Source organism: Conger conger, chromosome 5, assembly GCF_963514075.1.
Source record: "Conger conger chromosome 5, fConCon1.1, whole genome shotgun sequence".
Lineage (NCBI taxonomy): Eukaryota > Metazoa > Chordata > Actinopteri > Anguilliformes > Congridae > Conger > Conger conger.
In genome coordinates this window covers 26,874,813-26,898,414 of record NC_083764.1, presented here as the reverse complement: position 1 = coordinate 26,898,414, position 23,602 = coordinate 26,874,813, and the positions used below count along the sequence as shown (strand labels likewise).

General features: G+C 41.6%; 1 protein-coding gene across 8 annotated transcripts; it reads left to right on the top strand.

Annotated features, from left to right (window-relative positions):
- The first annotated feature begins 9,031 nt into the window (after positions 1 to 9,031).
- On the top strand, positions 9,032 to 22,890 carry LOC133128746 (mitochondrial basic amino acids transporter-like). Of its 8 annotated transcripts, XM_061242497.1 has the most exons (6): positions 9,032 to 9,379; positions 17,001 to 17,044; positions 17,819 to 17,856; positions 18,931 to 18,968; positions 19,322 to 19,405; positions 20,446 to 22,890. In XM_061242497.1, the coding sequence occupies exon 6, from the start codon at positions 20,446 to 20,448 to the stop codon at positions 21,202 to 21,204; it is 759 nt and encodes a 252-aa protein (XP_061098481.1). In that variant the 5' UTR covers positions 9,032 to 9,379; positions 17,001 to 17,044; positions 17,819 to 17,856; positions 18,931 to 18,968; positions 19,322 to 19,405; the 3' UTR covers positions 21,205 to 22,890. The 8 variants fall into 8 exon arrangements, with proteins under 8 accessions (XP_061098481.1, XP_061098480.1, XP_061098477.1 ...); XM_061242496.1 differs by lacking the exon at positions 18,931 to 18,968; XM_061242493.1 differs by having other exon boundaries at positions 18,931 to 19,405.
- Positions 22,891 to 23,602: the final 712 nt, after the last annotated feature.

The following is a 23,602-nucleotide window of genomic DNA, read 5'->3' as shown; positions in this document are numbered from 1 at the left end:
TGAAAGGGGGTATATATTTGTTAGCTGGACCCTTATCTCTAATATTCTATAGTCCTTTCTGCAAAATCCTGTTCACAGCAATTGTTGCTGTGTGTCAGGTGCAGGGTGGGCATTCATTGCTATAGACTGTCAATTCACATGCTGCTCATTATAGACCTATATACCCAGGGATAAACCCAAACAATGCAACTTTACAATGAAATTAAAGTCAAATCAACTTTATTTGTGTTGCACATTTCACGCTATATTTGTCAGTACATGCTTTAGAGCAGTGCTTCTCAACCAGGAATTTATTAATTGATTTATTTAATTTAGGGCATTTTTGGTGGTATGATTGGTTCAGTTATTAAATTAGTTGTTTCAGTTTCTGGTTACAACAAAAACCTTCCGGCAAGACTAGAGTTGAGAAACACAGCTTTAGCGCAAGCCCCAGCCTTTCCCCCCACAAAAGCAAGCCTAGGGCAACAGTGGCAAGGAAAAACTTCCAAGGTGGAGAAGGAAGAAACCTTGGGAGGAACCAGACTTAAGTGGGGGGCCCATTCTCCTCTGGCTGGCTTATGGGTGACAATGATGGTCAGATAAAACAATTAACAATTAATTATGAACAATTTGTTCATGTGATGGGTTTTGAATGTGTGTGAGATTGGCAGGGTGCAGATGAAGGAGGTGGCGGTCCTGGGGCAGTATGTGGGGGGTGTCTCAGCGCTGCAGTATGATTGTGATGAAGACAAGGGGGAAAAAAATGACAATATGGCAGTGGGAAGTAAGTAGGGACACAAATGGGACTTGGAAACAAACCGAGGCCTTAATTGTAAGGAGGATTTACTGTTGGACTAATTCTAATGAGTATTTAATTTTAAGTTAAGTCATCCAGGACAACCTTTCGCATTTTACTTGGACTGCAATTTAACTGATTACTATCAAGTATTATACTTTTTGAAAACACAAACGTAAAGTCCAAAGCTGCTCCCATCTAACTGACCTGGAAAGGAAGGACATTGGTGAGCATATTCAAAAACCAAATTTACTGGATGTAGTTTTCCTGTAATGCCAAAATACTGTAAAGTGTGAGAGACGGTCAAGAACTGCTAATAAAGATGAGTTGTGGTGCTTCAGTGAATCCATTAATATTGCTTTTAAAAATATTTTTCCCTCTAATATCCTGCAATGTTCCATTGTAATATGAATCATGGTCCAATGTAACAAATCTAAATTCACTGGAACAAGGACAAATTTAAATCTCCACCAATTTCTTTTTAAATTTGGTAAATTTGGCAAGACCTCAATTGTCTTGCAGTACAAACTATACAGTTCCTGGCTAACAAATAGTTGCAGTAGAGGGGACTGCAAGAATTATTTTTTTGGGTACTGTTCTGATTAAAAATGACAGGTATGTGTTTATAATGGAATCATTTAGCCAATTGTTTCCAGGATTTCACAGAAAGGACTGTAGAATATTAAAGATATGGGTATATAGAGTAAATGTATACCCCCTTTCATTTTGAAATAATTTATAGTTTTTGAGTTATCAGCTATGCAAATGAGCTGCTTGTGAATTGACAGTCAATAGCAATGTATTACATTATTGGCATTTAGCAGACGCTCTTATCCAGAGCGACGTACAACAAAGTGCAAACCCATAACCAGGGATAAGTTCGCTGAAAGACCCTAGAGGGAAGTACAATTTCAACTGCTACCTGTACAACAAAGATAAAGACGAGGGCCTTTTATTTTAATTTTATTTATTTTATTTTTTTGAGAACAAATTAACAAACAAACAGAGCAAAAGTGACCAAAGTGAACTATCCAAACACTGCTTACCTAGCCAACTAAAAATACCGATACACAAAGCACATCACAGAGACAACAATTAAGGTTCACAGGGAGGTAGGGAGGGACGGGGAGAGGTGCTGCTTGAAGAGGTGCGTCTTCAGCTTGCGCTTGAAAGTGGGGAGAGATTCTACAGTTCTGACCTCAACGGGGAGTTCGTTCCACCACCGTGGAGCCAGAACAGACAGTAGTCGTGAGCGTGAGGTGGAGGTTCGGAGAGGGGGAGGTGCCAAGTGGCCTGTGGAGGCTGAACGAAGAGGTCTGGCAGGGGTGTAGGATCTGATGATTTTTTGTAGATAAGCTGGGGAAGACCCTTTAACTGCTTGGAAGGCTAGCACCAATGTTTTGAATTAGATGCGAGCCATGACAGTGGAGGGAAGTAAGCAGGGGGGTGACGTGTGAGTATTTGGGAAGGTTGAAGACCAGACGAGCTGCTGCATTCTGGATGAGTTGGAGGGGTCTGATGGCAGACGCTGGGAGGCCAGCCGAGAGGGAATTGCAGTAGTCCAGGCGGGACAGAACCATTGCTTGGAGCAGGAGCTGGGTCGAGTAGGGGGTGAGAAAGGGGCGGATTCTCTGTATGTTGTATAGGAAGAACCTGCAAGACCGGGTCACCGCTGCAATGTTCTCGGAAAGGGACAGTCTGCTGTCCATCACCACGCCGAGGTTCCTTGCACTGGGTGACGGCGTGAGTGTGGTATCCCCGAGGGAAATGGAGAGATCCAGATGGGGAGAGGTTTTAGCAGGGATGAATATCATTTCAGTCTTGCCTGGGTTGAGCTTTAGATGGTGGTTGTCCATCCAGCTCTGGATGTCAATCAGGCAAGCAGAGATACGGGCTGAAACCTGCGTATCAGACGGCGGGAACGAGACGAAGAGTTAGGTATCGTCCGCGTAGCAGTGGTAGGATAGCCCATGTGCAGTGATCACAGGGCCAAGGGAGCGAGTGTAAAGAGAAAAAAGAAGCGGGCCTAGGACTGAGCCCTGGGGAACTCCTGTGGCGAGGGGCCGAGGTGTCGATACCGAACCAGCCCAGGCAACCTGGAAGGAGCGACCAGAGAGGTAGGACTCAATCCAGTCCAGGGCTGTGCCACAGATGCCCGTTGCTGAGAGGGCAGATAGGAGGATGGAGTGATCCACAGTGTCGAAGGCAGCAGAGAGATCTAGGAGAATGAGGACAGAGGAGAGGGAGGCTGCTCGTGCGGCATGGAGTGACTCACTGACAGAGAGCAGCGCGGTCTCTGTCGAGTGGCCCGATCTGAAGCCAGACTGATGGGGGTCTAGCACGTATGGCCACCCCACACTAGAAACACAGCAACAATTGCTCGGACCAGGATTTCACAGAAAGGACTGTAGAATATTAAAGATAAGGGTATATAGAGTAAATGTATACCCCCTTTCATTTTGAAACAATTCATAGTTTTTGAGTTATCAGCTATGCAAATGAGCTGGGTGGCAATTGACAGTCTATGGCAACGTATGGCCTCCCCACACTAGAAACACAGCAACAATTGCTCGGAACAGGATTTTGCAGAAAGGACTGTAGAATATTAAAGATATGGGTCCAACTAACAAATGTATACCCCCTTTCATTTTGAAACAATTCATAGTTTTTGAGTTATCAGCTATGCAAATGAGTTGGGTGGCAATTGACAGTCTATGGCAACGTATGGCCTCCCCACACTAGAAACACAGCAACAATTGCTCGGAACAGGATTTTGCAGAAAGGACTGTAGAATATTAAATATAAGGGTCCAGCTAACAAATGTATACCCCCTTTCATTTTGAAACAATTTCTAGTTTTTGAGTTATGAGCTACGCAAATGAGCTGCTTGTGAATTGACAGTCAATGGCATTGCATGCCCTTACCACACTGTAAATACAGCAACAATTGCTCGGAACATGATTTTAGATAATAAATGTATAATTTTATATATATTATACATAGATTTAATGTATGCCCCTTCATATTTGGCAACTTTTTTTTCAAACAGTAAGCAGGTATGCAAATGAGCAGTTATTGAACCGACAGGGTCAAGCAATTTATGCTTGGCCTACAATATAGTCACTAGTCAAATAGCAAGCTAGTTGCTTGCTGACTTTTGTAAGTTCTATCAGCAATGAATTTAAACAATGGTAATTATGTGAGGAAGCGCAGCAAACGCGGTAACTATGTTCTCATTATTTAACGTTACTCAGCAGCTCTTATTTTGACGGAAAATCACAGGAAGTTGAAACCGGAACTTCTGTACAGGAAGTCTAATTGTTGCCAACTTCACGGAGCTGTCAAAAACTGAAGGATCCGTGTACCATCGAGTGTTCTGCTTGTTGACCACTTCCAGGATTGACAACCATGGATAATTACATCGTATTCAAACAAAATCCCAGCAGCATCGTAGCCGATTTACGCTGTCCCCCAAGTGCATTGCAGAATAAAGTGGCGAGGATTAATTAAAATGCGTTGTAAACCATTTATGAATCCAGAAGTTTTAACAGTCAACAACTTGTTTAAATGTCCGGCACTCTGAACACTGAACACAAATGTGTCAACTGTTAAAACACCCCACTTTACCAACATGTAAAATATGTGTATTTGATTTAATTTGTTAATTATGATCAAATATATAAATTATCAATTAAATCACCAAGTTCTGTGATAGGCAGAGCAACCTGTTGGATCAACCTTCATAAAAATAAATCAAGACATTTATTTACTTACAAAAATGATTCACGGCTAATCTAAAGGCATGGTTCATCTACCTTAAAACGATGAAGGATACAAACACAGATACATAACAGTCACAAAGGAAATCAATGGAAGAACATACCAGACCCCAGCTTATTTCCTCCCAAAATGAAGAATCAAGAAACATGAAGACAATGAAGACAACCAAACATTCCAAAAGACCAGGGATGAAAAGTATAACACCAGACCGAGGTGCAGGACTTGGATGCTAACTTTCAATTCAAGCCAAAAAGTAGAAAGCCAGGTCTGTTGTAAAGTTTGGGGTCTTAAAGCAGGATGTCAGCATGAGGTCTACCAGGCCACCCCCATTGACACACACACGCACACACGGGGCCAATTGGGAATGAGGAAATTGGTGCCCAACATTTTTCACTTACTATACTATACTTTGTTGAATTAATTGTGCCACTGATCTTAATATTTGCCCCAGGTATGAGGTGCTTCTCCTTGAATATATTCCTCTTGTGCCGCCAAACATGTTGATAGTGTGTACGGCCAAAACATTACAACACTCTCTTCTAATCTCAGCATTTCTTAAACTGTAATCCTTGGGTTCTTTATGGCCTCCCTCCCCAGCTTTCTCACCGTCCGTGGGAACAACATACACTTGTGTCCTCTTCCTGGCAAGTTTGCAACCTTTTTTATTATTGCCCTTACAGTGTTAAGTGGTAGGTTTATCCGTTTATGTATTTTTTTTACCCATTTCCAAATTTGTGATGGTCAATTACTATCTGTCTCTTCTGAATTGAAAGGTAATTGTTCCCTTAGTTACTCAATGAACCATTTAACCAAAATCATACAATATCAAAGGGAATTTCAGAAGAAATGAGAAAAAATGTTGTTGAACTATATAGCAATCAAGCTCCAATCTCCAAATGCTGAACACTTGGAACAGTGGTGAAATCTGATTGGCCACCCCAGTGCCACCCCGCACATAGTCTGCTATAACGTTACCAAGATACCGTTTTAACCATGATACCGTCTTTGCCGTTTTACTGCCTTCCAAATGTGCATCAAAAGCGCACCTGTCAGAAGCACCAATCTGATTCGCACGTTATTGGCTGTTTTGTCAGTCAATCTGTTTTTAAGAAGACACCATCTTTGAACCGCTTGCAAGACTACCAAATGTGCGGTAAAAAGTCCGAATCACCAAGACGTGACAGCACAACTAGCAAGCTTATGTGGTGCAGTTTTTAAGCCTCTAAACTTCATTTTGCTCTTGTCAGTGTGACAGGTTGAAATATTGAATATGCTGAATGGTAACGTTACGGTTGAAATATCATTTAAATGTCATCATTAAATAATATCAAACTAGTTATCTAGCTGACTAAATTGAAGACTAGTAACTAGCTAGCTAGCTGGCTAGTTAACGAACGTTAGTCACAACAAGAAATAAATGACTTGAATGCTGTTTCTTTAATATAGCTAATATGGCCCCTTGTGTACTACTAGCTAAATCAGCTAAATCTATATAGGCAAATCGCTAACTTATTTAGTTAGTTAGCTAACATAACGTTGTAACAGATGGTTTGAAAGAATGTTAATTTACATAATAATATTGTACCCACCGTGTAGGTGCTGGTACATATTCTTACAGCATTTAGACTATTTGTTTGACACGTTGATTGATGCAAGACAATAATCCATTCATATAGTTTCCAAAAGGTCTTTAAAATGTTACATATAAACATTCTTCTCTTGTCACATTGTGACATCCCTGTGTCTGACCCGTCTATTGTTTTAAAAGATTTAATTTAAATGAAGATAAATTTGTCTCATGTCGTTATTTTGAGTTATTAATTTAATTAAACCTTTTAATTACATGACATTACATTACAAGGCATTTAGCAGATGCTCTTATCCAGAGCGAGGTACAATGAAGTGCACCTTGTAATCATATTAAGCTCATTTGTTAAACATCCATGACCGTAAATTCTTAAACAGGCTTAGTTATAGGTCAGAGCCTTATTTATTGTATTAAATCTCAGGCACATCATCATGATATTACACATTCTTTGTCCAAAATCACATTCTCACCAGCTCTGATGTTACTTATCCAGTCACTTCATGGTATTCTTCTTCTCAGATTGAAACAAGCCTGTAAATATTGGTATTATGTTGATGTGCCATGGCAGGGATTGCTGTAGACCAGGGGTCACCAACCTTTTTGAAACTGAGAGCTACTTCATGGGTACTGAGTCATACTAAGGGCTACCAGTTTGTTTTGTCACGCGCACAATACTGACCTTTGAACTAGAGTAGGTCAGAGTTCACCTAAACTTATCTAAACTTCATGTATAATAAACATATTTTTAAGATATTGTCATTTTTAAATCTATATAAATGCAAGTGTGATTAAAAAGAAATAGCAACAGAATAAAATGAAATTTTAGATACAGCTCACTAGTGAGTTGTGCTATTTTTAGAACAGGCCTGCGGGCGACTCATATGGTCCTTGGGGGCGACCTGGTGCCCGCAGGCACCGTGTTGGTGACCCCTGCTGTAGACCATGTAGTTTGTTCTGCAGAACACAGCCAAATATTCATTTTCCAAAAGATTTAATTGTACACTTTTTTTGCATTTAATTAAAAAAAGTTACATATTACTGTAAGCAATTGACTACTTTTTACATAAAAACGTGATCAAGGCTGTCTGAGATCAGAGGCAAGGAGCCAACCGAAGTCTGCAGAAGAACTGTGGCAAGTTCTCCAACATGCTTGGAACAACCTCCCTGCTGATTGTCTTATTGAACTGCAGGACAGCGTTGGCTCAGAGAAGTGATGCAGTTTTACTGATGATATTGATCAGTAAAAAATATTGATTTGATTAATTCATTATCCTAACCCGCTTATCCTGAACAGTGTCGCAGGGGGGCTGGAGCCTATCCCAGCATACATTGGGCAAAAGGCAGGAAACCCTGGACAGTTCATCGCAGGGCACACACACCATTCACTCACACACTCATACCTACAGGCAATTTAGACTCTCCAATCAGCCTAACCTGCATGTCTTTGGACTGTGGGAGGAAACCGGAGTACCCGGAGGAAACCCACGCAGACACGGGGAGAACATGCAAACTCCGCACAGAGAGGCCCCAGCCGACAGGGATTCGAACCCAGGACCTCCTTGCTGTGAGGCGGCAGTGCTACCCACTGCACCATCCGTGCCGCCATATGCCAACACTATAGCCTATTAATTTATGTTTAGTCTTAGTAGACTAGTAATGCTTAGTAGACTTTCGCAAATTAAACAATAAAACACATAAATAACCTCAAAATGATTCGTGCGCATGAAGCCAGGAGATATGGTGGTCACCCCCAGACAACCCTTGGACCCCCCCTTGGCCACCCCAGTAAAAAAATCCTAGAATGGCCCCTGCACCTGGCTATGACTTCCCGTTGTACTGTAATTCAATACTGTGCTAAGGATGGGCGTAGCTGGCAATACGATTATAAAAGGGTGAAACATTCGGTAATCTCTCTCTCTTCTTCAAACACGTGTCCTCAAACCTTCCACAAACTCTCTCTCCAGAATCAACTTTCTCTGAACCCTGCTGCAAGACCGAGCAACGCACACTCGCACAGGCCAATCCCCATCAACCAGCCACGGAGAACCACAAAAAAGACGTCCAGAGCCTACACGAGTGCCGGTGGTCCAAGAAGTCTGAGAAGAGCCACGCACCCAAGCACTTTATTAGGAACATTTTTACTTTATTACATTCATGCGATTATCTAATCAGCCAATTCTGTGGCAGCAGTGCAATGCATACAATCATGTAGATACATCTAGGAGCTTCAGTTAGTGTTCATATCAACCATCTGAATGTGGAAAAAATGTGATCTCAGTGACTTTGACTGTGGAATGATTGTTGGTGGCAGACAGGGTGGTTTGAATATCTCACTGCTGAGATGCTGATCTCCTGGGATTTTCATGTACACTAGTCTCTAGAGTAATAATCCAGTGAGCAGCAGTTCTGCAGACGGAAACGCCTTGTTAATGAGAGACGTCAGAGGAGAATGGCCAGACTGGTCGAAGCTGACAAGAAGGTGACAGCAACGCAAAAAAAAAAGGAAAGCATCTCTGAAAACACAACGCCTCATAACTCTAAGTGGATAGGCTACAGCAGTAGAAGTCTAAAAAATAAGTATAATAAATACCTAATAAAGTGCTCACTGAGTCTAGTTACTTGAAACGACCAGAAGAGACGCAGCATTTGCTAACTTGTCAGATCACTGGGACAATTAGCCGTTTCACCCTCTATTACACTGCGCTGAAACCACGCAATAATAAAGATGCTTGCTCGTAAATTGTGATGGGAGCCAATGAGCGCATTGGGCGGACTGCAAACGGGGGAGTTGTCTTTGTCACTAGGTCGAGATTGGTCTAAGGATTCCTCCCTGAAAGGATGCACGAACACCTCCAGTGACGTCACGCCCATGTACCAAAATAGAAAGAACCAGTGTTAGCTTGCTACGTGGTGGGCGAAAATTTACACGGCGATTCCCCGAGGCTGTATACACCCACATCAATTCATAGTACTTACATTGTTCACAGATTTATACGACTCTATTGATTTCTGACTGGATAGAACAAACTCAAATAGTAAAGAGTTTACTTGTAAACGCAGCTAGCCATTTAGGAAGACACGCAACAGCACACAAAAGCCATCTGCCGCGACTAAAGCAAAGGACGTAACACAGGGCATTAGCGAGCTACATTGTAAACTAACCAGCTAGCTAATCAGATCCTCAAATTATAACGTTACAAGAGTTGCGATGGACTTCCTCGCGGGATGTATAGGAGGTAAGCTGAAACACAGCTAATATTACATAAAGATATATAGCTTAATAAAAATTAAAAAAACTTTTAAACTCGTAGCTATGGTTTTAGGACCTAATTATTTAACGTTAGCTAACATTTACCTGATGCCTTGTAAATCTACTTTGCTGGTTGCATGATGCAATAAGGTTGGCTATTTAACGTTACTTGGCTGAAGGTAGTGAGAGCCATTATTGTATTTGTGTAACTGTCTGAGTTTAGCTATAAAAACATTTTGCATACTGATTTGGTTGCTGAAATTGTAGACTTATGACATTCGTTTCATTTACAAACTAGCAAGCGATAGCTGGGTAATGTTAGTCTACGGAGTACAGTAGCTCGGGACCTAACGTTGCGTTGACGTTAGCTAACGTTAATTAACTTTAGCCTGTTGTTTTAGTGTAGCATTAATCACTAAAACAGTCTAATAGGCTTGGGAACGTGCTTTGTGTGTAATTGATCTGAAGTCTGTCGCATAACGACGTGTAGTTAGCTCATTGTACGCTTTTGGCAGCTAGCTAAGGAGCGATGTCTGTGTTCAGGCGTGCCTGGTTTGAACAGATTGGCTGGCACGTTTGATGTTGCGAGCTAAAGCGTTTCCGCTCTGTGGCGCCAAATAAACGTTCATGAAACTGCATCGGCGGTGGTCGAAAGTTCATAATTGAGCCAACGTTATCGCTGATGATTTTAAGTTGACATTAAACCGATTGAGTTAGCATAGCGTTACGCGAGTACCTGCCGACAAGAAAAGGCATGTAGGTGGAAGCCAGGGGCTAAGGTTTCTGCGTTGAACGATATGTTTTCTCCCAACGGTGTGCAACGTTTTGCTACAGGCTTGAGGTATGTTTGCTCCCGTTTGGTGGGTGTGTCGGGGGTGTAGCCCGAGTCAATAATAATGTAGGCCTATGCCGGAGAACGCCTTCTTCGACGCCATTGGTGCAAACTGTACTTTGTCAGTCAGTCCGCCCACGGTTTGCAACTGGATGTTCAGTGCCCCTCGTTTCTGTTTAAATACACGTTTTGCTACGTTTTGTCGGGGCTGACAGTGGCCTAGGAGTGAAGATAGTCGTTGGCCTCAGGGAGGCATTGAGATGATAGGAAATTATTGAAAGCTTCAAGCCTTGAAGCTTCAAGCTTCAAGGATTCCTACTTCAGGATTACTACTATTACTTTTTGCTTTTATCTGGTTATAAATTAAATAAATGGTTGGCATACATATAGCGCCTTTATCCAAAGCGCTGTACAATTGATGAATTCACCCATTCATACACACACTCACACACCAACTGCGATTGGCTGCCATGCAAGGCACCGACCAGCTCATCAGGAGCATTTAGGGGTTAGGTGTCTTGCTCCGGGACACTTCGACACAGCCCGGGCGGGGGATTGATCCGGCAACCCTCAGACTGCCAGACAACTGCTCTTACTGCCTGAGCCATGTCGCCCCACCATATATATATATGTATAATAAATTGAATTAACTGCATTAGAATGTGTATTTATGGAGTTGTGATGATGGTGAGCAGACTAGTTGTTGGCGGTGGCCCTTGCTCAGGAATAGTTCTGTGGGGTTGAAACATTTTTAGATAACCAGAATTTGAATTCACAGAGGGATGAATCCAGTACACATCCACAAAATACAATGGGCTCCAATTATTGTAAATAAAATCAAACAAAGTGAAATTGGCAATACAATTTTATTTTAGTTTAGTTAATCTCAGTCTGAAGGAATGAAAGTGTGTTATTCTATCACTTCCTGTTATAAAGTATAAAAATGAGGCAACAAGCATGCAAAATCCCGTTGTCAACCATCAGCATGGGAAAAGCGGAAGAACTGTCAATTCTGAAGACAAAGATGGTAACTGACTATTGTTCTGGTAATTAATGGAAAAATATGTAAACGGTTAAACATACCACTTAAATATGGAGTGGACACAAGTGCACATTGTGCCCATGGATGGTAAGGAACATGGTGAAGGAGGCTATTAGTAACCCATCATAGTTTAAGAATTGCAGAGATTGGTTGCAGCTTGGGGTCACCAAGTCTCAAAAAGAACCATAAAATAGCACCAACAAACTCTTTTGAAGGGTAGCACAAAGACAGCCCTTACTGAACACAGTAGACAAAACTAAGCATTTGGAGTTTGCCAAACCTCATTGGAATTATAACTGGAAGAGAATGCTGTGATCAGATGAGATGAGACCAAAATGGCGAAGCATCTCATTTCTCCCAATGGAGGCATGCCATTGATGTTTTGAACATGTTTTGTTGCCAATGGCCCTGGAGCACTATTTAAGATCAATGGCACAATGAATGAAACAAATGACCAGGAAATCTGGTTGCCTCTGCTCGGAAGCTGAGACTTGGTCACAAGTAAGATTGTTCAGCAGGACAATGACTCCAAACATACATCAAAATCCACACAGAAACGGTCCTGCAATGGCCATCTCAGTCTTCAGACTTAAATCCCATGAAAAACCTGTGGTCTGAACTGAAGAGGGTATCCCAAGGATATCAATGATTCTGAAAAGTCCTACATGGAGGAATGGTCAAAAATCCTTCCAAATGTGTTTTCTAACCTTATCACAAATTCAACGAAAATACTGCACAAAGTATTAAACCAGGGGTGCCAATAATTGTAGAAATTTGGGGTAATACAATTGTTATTTGAAAAATGTAAGACTTTGGTTGATTCCATTGAATCATTAATAAAGCACACTACTTTACACATGTTGCAAAACAAAGCTTATTTCAGTAACTGTATTATTTTTTAGTTTATAGCATATTTTATGCATATTTATAATGGGTGCCAATAATTCTGGAGCCCAATGTACATGGCGTGAGTGGCTGCATTTATCTATTGAGAATGGCTTCACCTGCGAGTTCAGTTCAGGGAAATATGGCTTATATGCATTGTTTTATTGAGTTTCAGGAAGTCTCTGGTCTGGTTATAGTTTTGAAAGATTTTGGTTTTGTGAAATGGTTACTGCATGAGTGAGTGTTTGCACTGATCTTCCAAGGAGAGCATATAGGCCTACACTAAGTAAATTTGACATGCTTGCAGTGGAAACAAAATGAAAAACGATAATGAAACAAGAACTTATAGCTGTATGGCTCTAGGGGTAATACAACTAGTCTAGCTACCCAGCTAGGTAGGTAGCACCACCACAAAGGGTGGAGAAGAGGGGAGAAAGAGCAGGTTTGAGAAGGAGTGATATTGGGAGAGGGATGAGTTTGGATGGATTAAGAGTGGGAAAACTCACTAAACCTAATGCAAATCTCTTTTGATAAAGCAGACAACAATACTATGGCAAGGGATTGTTTTGTTTTGACTCAAGGCTATTTTAGGGAGACATAATACTCAATCTTTGGGAGGGGGGACCAACACATTTGGAGATGCGACTAAAACATTTATTGGCCATTACTGTATGTCAGGGACTTCATGACTTCAGGAAGGACTAAGACCCAGTCGCTCTGAGCCAGGTAATACTTTTAACTCCATCCCCTCATACTATAGGTATAGATGGAAATGTCTAGACTGAGAATGGCAATGCAGTTGATTTCTCGTACTGGTGCTACTGCAAAATACCAATACAATGTAGTCTGAAGCCATTCACGGATTTACCTTTTCAATCACTTTAAATATACAGTAAACCGAGGAGCATCTTTCAAATATTTCAGGAAGGTTGGTTCTATTTTGCAATCCGTTGGACTGAATCAGTTTGAGGCGATATCTGCAATGCTCCTGAAAGTGACTGGTGAATTGGTGAATTATAAATTTGCATGGCACATTTTCAGATGCAGCACTTGACTATCCCTCTGTAAAGTGATTGGTTCTTTATATCAGTTGACTGTGTCTCTGACGCAGTGTAAATAGGTTCACAATCCCCTCCCCCTACCCTTTCTCTTGACTGTGTACCTTTCTGTATTTGTTCATGATTGGAATCTTGATGAAGTGGGCACTTTTTGTGGCAGGTGACGACGATCACATTGGGGATGACGTCACGTAACATCTGATGTGCTCCAGTGGGCCAATGTCTCAATTTGTACACAAATGCTTTAATGACCTTGACTGCCTGTGTTGATTTATTTTCAGCAGGTTCAGGTTCAACAAAAGTTATTTTCTCTACCCTCATCCTGCAGAAGGCAAATAAAAGCCTGCTGCAGGGCATTCATATGCACTAGATCACCTACAGCTACCCTAAGGTTACTGCACTCTTAAGGATCATAAACCCTCAATGACTGTAACACCACTTCCAAGAACTGGGAACGATAATAACCCTCCAAAAAAGGGGTAAGCTATGTGCACACCCTCACAGTGGCCAGTCATATCGTTGTTACTATGTAACTGTTGCTATGCCAGGGCTTTTGCCAGTAATGCACTCAAATTACATCTTGTTACAAAATGTAGCAGGCCACGATGAGCCCAAGTTGACCCCACCACCAATTATATCAAAGGATACTGGCTAACAATAACTACGGTACAATCATAGGAGTGAAAGCATGTGGTGTGTACATCTCAGTATTCTATGTACGAACGAGTGGTATGGAAATGGTAGAGGTCCTCTCTGTCACTGCAGTTTCGAAACATGGAATTCATGGCAGTCAGTAGTGCAATGGACTGACGTAGTGGTGTTCACTCCATTTTAGACGTGGACTTGTATCCCCTGAGGTATGAGGACATATTTTTCCTTGGTACATATTTGAAATGTGTTCCACATAGTTAAAATTCTGTACTCTTTGTACAGTCAAAGTCAACTCCCATTCATTTTTGGCAGTTCTACGAAATGCAATATCACATTGCTTGTTTATTAAATGGATGCAACTTCATTTTGTTAAAGGGGGTGGGGGGACATTTCAGTTCTGCATGTCACTTACCCCTAAGATATGTCTAGCAAATATCAGCATCAAACTGGGGTTTCCTTTTTATTGTTTTTTATTTATTTATTATTGTTACAGGTCATATTGTCTTTGGCCATGATTCATTTTTTTTATCTGTAAAAATGACAGATGACTTTAATTTCCATTGAAGCAATTAATATTTGATAAATCATTGGTAATTGTTAGTAAATAAAAAGTCTGTACATACTTCATCTCTGTTTTCATTTTCAAAACGTCTGGATCTCGTGTACAACAAACAATCTGTGGAAACGTTGTACCGTATTTGGAGGCATACTAATAACTTACCAGTGAGTGGCAAATCCATATTGCAATAAAATATTTAATTCATTATGGAATTTAAATCCTCACTGCATCCTTTCTGCATCCTTTGTCTTTATAGCTTTTGATGTTTAATGGAGAGAGCATGGTGTTTTGTGGACATCAAATCATCTGTGGTGCAAGGCTGCCACAAAAGAAGTTGGTCAATCACAGGATTTATTCACAAGAGCCGTGGTTCAATACACACATTCAGACTGCAGAAATGTGCAGCATCGACAAGGCAAGGGAAGGCCACCCTTTTTTGATGAAGAAAATCTTTAGCCCCCATGCTCCTTATGAGATCTCAATTTACATTACGCTGTGCAAATGTAATGGCTAGTGTTGTGTTGTCATGTCTCACATTTCTCCTGCTGTTTGCTGTGTCTGTAAGCTACGGTCAACATGTCTTGCCACCATAGATGACCTCCAAACCTAGGGAAACACTGAAGAATATTTGTGTAATTTCCCTTTCAGTAAGCCCGTGTAAGACCAGAGGGCATTACAAGTAAAGTCCAGTGAGGGCATTACTTGATTGTTTAATCTTTCTGTTCAGATGTTTTTGACCTTTAAAATAAGTCATTTTGACCCTCTTTAGCATTTAGAATATTGTGTACTGACTGGAAGGGTGGATTGTTTATTTACTTGCACTTGCGTTGACATTTCGCATCCTGTTTATACAAGGGTCCATGATGGAAAATCCCATAAGATACCTTTTGCCCTGTTGTATATGTAAAGTTGCTTTGACCTTGTATAATGCCTCAAAGTACTCTGAAGGAGGAATGGATATACATATATGCCACAGCCCCTTTACACCTCCCCTTTCTGCAATGTGTGTGTTGCAGTTTAAAAATTAGCTGTTCATTAAACAAATCATGAAGACCAGTTCCCTTGAAGTATGAAAATGGAGAGGCGAGGCTGTGGGTTCATGACATGGTTTTCGTGACAAGGTTTTCATGACAAGCCATGCCCTCTGGGAACACAGACCCCCCCCCTCCCCAATGCTCTCCATTTTCATACGTCAAGGGTACTGGACTTAATGATTTGTTTAGTAAATAACTGCTTTTGAGCTTTCAGTCCGCAGTCTGCCTGTAGCTTCCCAGAGGCTCCATTCCCGTATTGGCTAGGATAGCCAATCCCCCTTTTGACCTGGTGCAGCTGAGTTGAGATGGTTTCTGGATGGTGATAGGCTGCTGAGATGGCGCTGGCCACCGTGTGGAGCCCAATAGGAATGCACCTGAAATTTGAGCTGTGGGGGGTTGTATTACACTGAGAGTTAAGACTGGGTTTCAGATGGGCCTTGGCCAGTGGCAGAAGGCTGATGACCCAGTTGTGCAAGACCTACTGAACTCTAGTAGGGGTGAGACATTTGACAATTCTATCTACAGGATGAAAAGCTGACTAGTCCTTATGATTACTGGAGTACTCCTTTTTTGTGGGGGGACACAAGGACAGGAATAATCACCAACAGCTATCCATCTCCTTTCCAATAATGATTAGGCTTCAGTAGACTGAATACGGATATTGTTTGATCAGTGATAACTGATTAATTGTTGTATGTACATATTCTGGGAAACTAGGATTTAAACATAGACAAAGCTAGGCTACATCTATATAGCAAGTATAACAATGAAAAGCAAATCACCTTTTTAGACAGTTTAAAAGAAAATTAAGTTATCATAAATGTTGCTTCCTACCTAGGAAACATGCAAACATACTGGTGTTAATTGAACCCATTCACAAAATATTTATATCAAATTCTTCATTCAGTCCACGCAGGGTTATAGTTCATAAAAATATATCGAAATACATTCTCTCCTGAGGAGCATGTTGTCTACAATCCCCTCTAAAAGTATTGAAACAACAAGGTCAATTCCTTTGTTTATGCTATACACTGAAGACAATTCATGATTTTGAGGTCAAAATATCTACTTGAGATGACAGATCCAAATTTCAGCTTTTATTTAATGTATTTTTATCTAGATTTGAACATATTAGAACATATGACCTTTTGTATCAGACCACCCAATTTTTAGGTGAGCAAAAGTATTGGAACTTGTGACTGACAGATGTTTCTTCTTGCACAGTTATTTTCTTTCATTTACTTAAATACTCTCTGTTCTAATACTTTTGCTCACCTAAACATTGGGTGGTCTGATACCAAAGGTGCTATGTTCTTAGTAGCTTAACGCATCTATGTGTAAGTACCAGGAAATAAAAGTTTAAATTCTGAACTCTTGTCTCATGTTGATCTTTTTACCCATGTATTGCAAAAACAGAGGAATTTGGCTTGCTGTTCCAATACTTTTGGAGGCGGCTGTATATTGCCCTATATCTATATGCTGTTATGTTAGAAGATTCTCTCTTCTGGAGTAGCAGTATTTGATGCTTGTGTCTTCTTTTTTTCAGGTGCTGCTGGTGTCCTTGTAGGGCACCCCTTTGACACGGTCAAGGTTGGTTTTCATTTTTATCTGGCCTATGTATTCTGTGGTGCATGAGTCTGTCATTTGACTTGACTGCGTAATGGGTTTACGACAGTAATGCATGATTTTTAAAAAGAAATCTGAATGGCAGACACAGAGGAAATAATGGAAAGTAGGCATTGCCCTCAGTGCACCCCCACATACAAACAAACACATACAAACGCTGGTTTAAACACTCACTAACACCTCAATACCTTTCCACTTAGCCCCAATGTAGTGATTCCTGGTACCCCGTTTCAGTTACTAAAATGCTCAATATTTGCACTTCAGTGTTTTTGATTAATTCCATGGCAGTAGAAAAGGCAACTACCTGAAACAACTGTGACAAAGTCAATGAGTCTCATAATGAATCAATGAATCTCGACAGTTCTCTTGAGAGCAAAGGCCTCAAGCTGGCCTCCATAGAGCGCAATTTGCTCCTTTAACAAAATCGAGATGTTGGGGGACTGAGATGAAAATGAATGTCAATGCAGCCTAACATAGGCTACCCTACACATCTGCTCAGCAAAGCTAACAGGCTGTTAATAAGTTCAACTCATTTGAAAGAAGAGCTAGGCAATTTTCAATCCTCATCTCCAAAACTCTTGTGTCCTTACGATAACTGCATTTTCCATTATACGCCAAGGATGTATGTTCAGACAATACCCCTAAATAGTACAGTGCAGGTGTACTACTGTGTCTGCTGTATTTTTCTTAACATTTTAGGGGTCTGTATTTTTGAATGCTTTGTTTTGTTAACTCCAGGATCCCCCTGTATACAAGATGCCCCAATCAACTTTCCGGTAAAATTAATATGATTTTTGAATAACACAATTTTTTATGTATCTTTTTTCTCTTTTGTTTTATAATTGACATTGGCAAGAGGGAAATAACTGTATGTATCTTAATGTCTGATATGATATCAGTGGAAGTCGCAGTCCTGGCTGTGCTGGAATGTGTGTGCCTGCATTTAAACCTCCATTCTCTGAAGGTTATTTCTGGCCTAAGACAGGGTGCAGCAGGACTGTTCTGGTCATGTGAAACCAAAGGCTAACCCAATCTTTGGACTGCTTGTGCATATTCCTGTAAAAATAGAAACATGGGGCCCTTTGAACCTGCTTCCGGTTTTGACATACTTTCCTGTTAAAAGCAGATTAAAGTCTCCCAGATGGCAAGGCACTGGTGGTTAATGATAATAATACTTCATTGTATTTGTGAAGCGCGTTTCTTAAACCCAAAGCGCTACAATCATGAATAAAGATCTAAAAAAACAAATACATGGCAATGCATAAAAGCAGGTTCGTGCAATAAACATGCAAGCAGAACATGGTACATGCAAAGAGAAGGCAGGTTAGAGCAGTGATGCTTTGTACACTCTAGATCAAACATAGGAGTTGCACATGGTGTCACAGAATTGACCAGCCCAATCAAATGGTTTCATTCGTTGTGATTACTTCACATTAATTGCAACTTGTGTAAAAAGTGGGGAGTGTTATAATTACAAATTGAAGCCCACCGATCAGTTTTATTGTTAGTGTAGCCAATGCCTTCATCCGGGTCACTTGCATAATTAACATTTATACATACAGCCATTAGCACATTATGCAGAGCACTTCCTGAAATGGGAGAACCTCTCGGGTATCACAATATTATACCACCTCCTTTACGATTGTACTACTCAGACTTTACCCCTGGCTTACAGTATTTCAAGTTCCAGAGTTTTCTCAGATAACCACTCTTTAATTTCTATTTAATTTAATGTTATTTTTTCCCTAATTTTATTTACTCTTCTCCAATTGCCTTGTTGCCTTTAACTACCTTTATTTGTGAGCCAGGGACCGTATGATTTAACCTGCAAAAGTGTTACTTTGTTGTAGATGAGGGATAAACATCATCTGTACGGAAGTGTAACCTCGTAAGTACGGTCATGGTGAATCCTTCTGTTTCTCTCAGTCTGAGTCTTGATTCTGTGACCCCCAAAAAAGAAAGACACTCAGTAAAAGGCGTAGTTGTATTTTGACAGTCCGGATAAGATCACCCAAGTTTGCATTTATCCATTTGTGTTTAATTAAGTAACACGTATTAGAGATAAGATTCCATCTTCATTCACTTCATTGTAAGACACGATATGCATTTTTTGTCCCGTTTTTCCTTGCTCCTCTTTCCTGTCATGCTGATGGTGTGATGTTTAGAGAGTTCTTGTGGTCTCTGTCGTCTTTGCTCATCCTCGCGGTTCAGCTCTTGAAGGCCGGTGGTGCTCTATTTCAGGTGCGGCTGCAGGTTCAGAGCGTGGAGAAGCCGCTGTATCGGGGGACCTTTCACTGCTTCCAGTCCATTGTACGGCAAGAATCCGTAAGTGCCCAACACTGACGTCTGTCATCTGCGGTGGGTCCTCCAGTAGAACCAGAGGGCATACATGGAAATCAGCAAAGGATATATTCTGCACAGACATTAGGACGTATTGTTTCACACAGAGAGTGGTCACAGTGTGAATTAGCTTCCCAGGTCATGTAGTGGAGGCAGAAACTCAAGAGTAGGGTTTTCAAGACAAGGCTTGATACAGTGCGAGATACTATGAAGCTTTTAGGTAAACTAAGTGTTCGGTAAAGTTTAGTTGTAGGAAAAGGCGAGCATTGCTGAGCTGAATGACCTGTTCTCATCATTATGTTGTTATGTTATGTTACGTTATGGCTGTGTCAGTGCTCATTGGGTCTTGACATGGTTTGTGATATTTGAAATGTAACAAAAATAACTGATATTCACACATAATGAAAAACTGCACTAGGTACAATCACAGCACTGAATACTGTGTACAAAGCATTTGAATTCCATAATTGAATTTTTGTAAAAGACCTTAAGAAGGAATTAATTCTGTGAGCCATGAGCTCACGGTGTGGGAACCTTGCTCAACTGCTTCTACCCGCAGTGCTGGCAGCCTGTCAGGAAGTGACTTATGAGGAGTTCTTAGGCCCTGGCACTTAGTGTTCTCCTCATTCAAAGCTTTTTGTGTCCGAGAGTATTGGCAGTATCTCGTGACCCGGCCCTCACCATGCCAACCACAGGCTGTGAAATAGACACTCTGGACCGTATCATATTTCTAGCTTGGTTTAGTGGGTCTAAAGGCTGGGGGAATTGGGGTCAGTCACACCATGTTGTTTTGGGAGAATTTGGATTTAACTTCCATTTCTGAATGAGTACTGTGCCGGAGCAAGACCATTGGATTGTATGTGTGTGTGTGTGTGTGTGTGTGTGTGCGTGTGCGTGTGTGTGTGCGTGTGCGTGTGCGTGTGCGTGTACGTGTACGTGTACGTGTACGTGGGTGTGTGTGAGAAATATTCTGTTTAGGACGCTAACTTGACTTCCGGTCACTCGCCCCCACTTTGTGTCTGCAGATGTTCGGGCTGTACAAGGGCATCGGATCTCCCATGCTGGGCCTCACCTTCATCAACGCCATCGTCTTCGGCGTCCAGGGCCACACTCTGCGGCGCCTGGGCCAGGACACGCCCGCGCACCAGTTCCTGGCAGGCGCGGCAGCGGGTGCCATCCAGTGCATCATCTGCTGCCCCATGGAGCTGGCCAAAACGCGCATGCAGATGCAGGGCACGGGCGAGAAGAAATCCAAGCGGAAGCTCTACAAGAACTCTGTGGACTGCCTGCTGCGTATCTACAACCGGGAGGGCGTGCGCGGCATCAACCGCGGCATGGTGACCACGCTCATCCGCGAGACGCCCGGCTTCGGGGTCTACTTCCTGACCTACGACGTCCTCACGCGCCAGCTGGGCTGCGAGCCGGACGACTCGTACATGATCCCCAAGCTGCTGTTCGCAGGGGGCATGTCCGGCATCGCCTCCTGGCTCTCCACCTACCCGGTGGATGTCATCAAGTCGCGCCTGCAGGCGGACGGGGTGGGCGGGGTGAACCGGTACAGCGGCATCGCGGACTGCGTTCGGCAGAGCTTGCGGAGGGAGGGCTGGCGGGCGTTCACGAGGGGCCTCACCTCCACGCTGCTGCGCGCCTTCCCCGTCAACGCCGCCACCTTCGCCACCGTGACTCTGTTCCTCCTGTACATGCGGGAGGACGAAGGCGGGAAAGACTGCGAGCCTGCGTCCAGGAGCCTCCAGCAGCAGCAGCCCCAGGCCTCCAGCCTGTGAATCTGGCGCCCCCTGCTGGGGGATAGTCCCCCCGCCACCCCCACCCACAGCTGCTACGGCCAGGTTACTCCGATCCCCATCTCTCTGTTGCCTGATGGAGTATATTTTTTATAATATATACAAATATATATATGTGCAGACAGAGCGAACTTCATAATTGTATATAATGTGTCCACGATTTCTATTTTGGTTTGTATAAAACTAGTCTTTTCTTAGTAGTTTTATTTGGTTTTAAGGAGCCTTATGTGAATATATCTATGGTTCATAGTAATATTTTGCATCCCCACCCGCTCTCCCCACCAGCTCTCCCTACTCTACCTGCTACTCCATAGTATTCTAAAAGGTGAAAACATTGGCCATTATACTTGTTGTTTTCTCAGTTCTTTATCACTTAACTGAGGTAAAACCACCATCCACAGTCCTAAGCTGGTTCTAATAGCCAAGTTACATTTCTGAAGTTGCATGATGCAGAGCATACGTTTCATTGGTTACATTGCTGGGGGGAACAGTGGCCAAATCATTTGTCTACAAAGTTAGGCGAGAAATTGTTTCTTTCTTGCTTTTCTTTTATGATATTCCTTCCTTTCCTAATAGGCAAACTTTTGTAAAGGCATTTGTCTCTGGGAGATTGGCATTGATAAAAGATGCAGTCTCACGAGTCAACAAGCAACTGTTCTTAACGGTTCTGCCCAGGACTCAAATTTCCTTTTTGTAAATAAAAAGATGAAAAGCATCCCTTTTTTGGCAACTTGAAATTCAGTTACTTTGAGAGAGGAGGCCTTGTGTTTCTGATGTATTCACTTCCTGCAGAACACTGGCAGAAGCGTCCTTTTCCTGTAACAAAAATACAACCATTCTTAATATTTGACAAGGTGGCAGCTGAAAATAGTTTTGAAAATAGTTATCTGCGGTTTGATGGCATTTGCATATTTATTCCCAGAGGTATGCCAGTACAGTATGTATATAATGTGTATATGTATCATTATAGGTTTATAGGAGGAAATAATATTTTTCAATTGGAGCACAATGCACCCCCCCCCCCTCCTATGTTTAATGGTCAATCAATTAAATGCACTTCAGTCAGTATTTTCTAAATATTATGTAACCATAATACTTATTTTCTAATTATTTGGTGCTAATTATAGGCACTTGTGTTACGGAGAATTTGGTTATGTGCATGTAAATTGCAATAAGCATCAAACCCATCACTGTGTCAAAAGCTGAGCAGAAGAACGGTTGAAGTTGAAATTAGATTTCATGGAAAGGTGCAATATGTGTGGTGTGGTGTCCAGTCCACATGAATGTTTTGTGCATTTTCCTGCTTTACAATTCAGCGATATCCAACTTTAAATGACCAGCTACCAGTTGTTTCGAAACCTTGAGCTGTTTTTTTCAGCAGGGTTGGCATATAGTTTTTATAGGGGTGAGGATAGGGTAGTCGAAAAAGTGAAGGCTATATTCATAAAACAGTATGATCACCTGGCTTTAGTATCCCCTGTAAAATAGGTTTGGAATTGTTACTAAAAGGCTGGGGAAACTGTACTCAATCCTGGTGGGTTTGTATGCCTAGAAATGGTTCCCAGTAAGGTCACGGTTCATTCTCCAGCAATGACCGAGTTAAGTATTGGTCAACAGGGTAATATTGGCATGTGTAAATGTGAAAGGGAAATAAAGCGGCTCTGATCATACTTTCTCATGTCTTGTTTTGGAGGGGCTGCTTTCATTACTACATTACGTCATTACTGGTCTTCATCCTTCGAGACTGCATTTGGGTGTATGCATTTCCACTTCTAAAAATATCCAGGAATAATATTCCACTATTTTGTTTGTAATTAACATTGGCACAGTGCTGATCTAGTTTTATTCATTGTGTCTTTCACTAAGTGAATTTGATATTTTATTTGGTTGATGATAGAAATCCTTCTTGATTTCTGTCCTGTCCCTTTGGAACATGAAAAGCCAAGAAACATCTAAGTTGCTGTTGGACTGGTCAAAATATATTATTCTGTAGATTTTCTACGCAACTAGAGGCACATTTGGATCAATGTACATTTCTTGTAAGGGAAAATTAATTGTATTTAATTTAATTAATTACCTGTAAAAGCCACACAGCTTATTGGATAGATTGCACTCAGAGAAAAGGCACATCTCACTGGCACTGGTGCCCTACAGATTCATGGTGAGGAGCCAGGGTTGCTTATGCAACCGCAACAAACCAAATCAATGTGCAAAAGTCCAAAAAAACTGGGAAGCAAACTAACCGAATGTCCCATATTATAAAACCATTGTGTAACATAGAGGGTATACCCATTTGCAGGTTTCATTTTATTAAGTATTAAGGCGGCAGTTTTGCGGTTCCACCGTGTCACACCGTAGGCTTTTGTGAGGGTTACCAAGG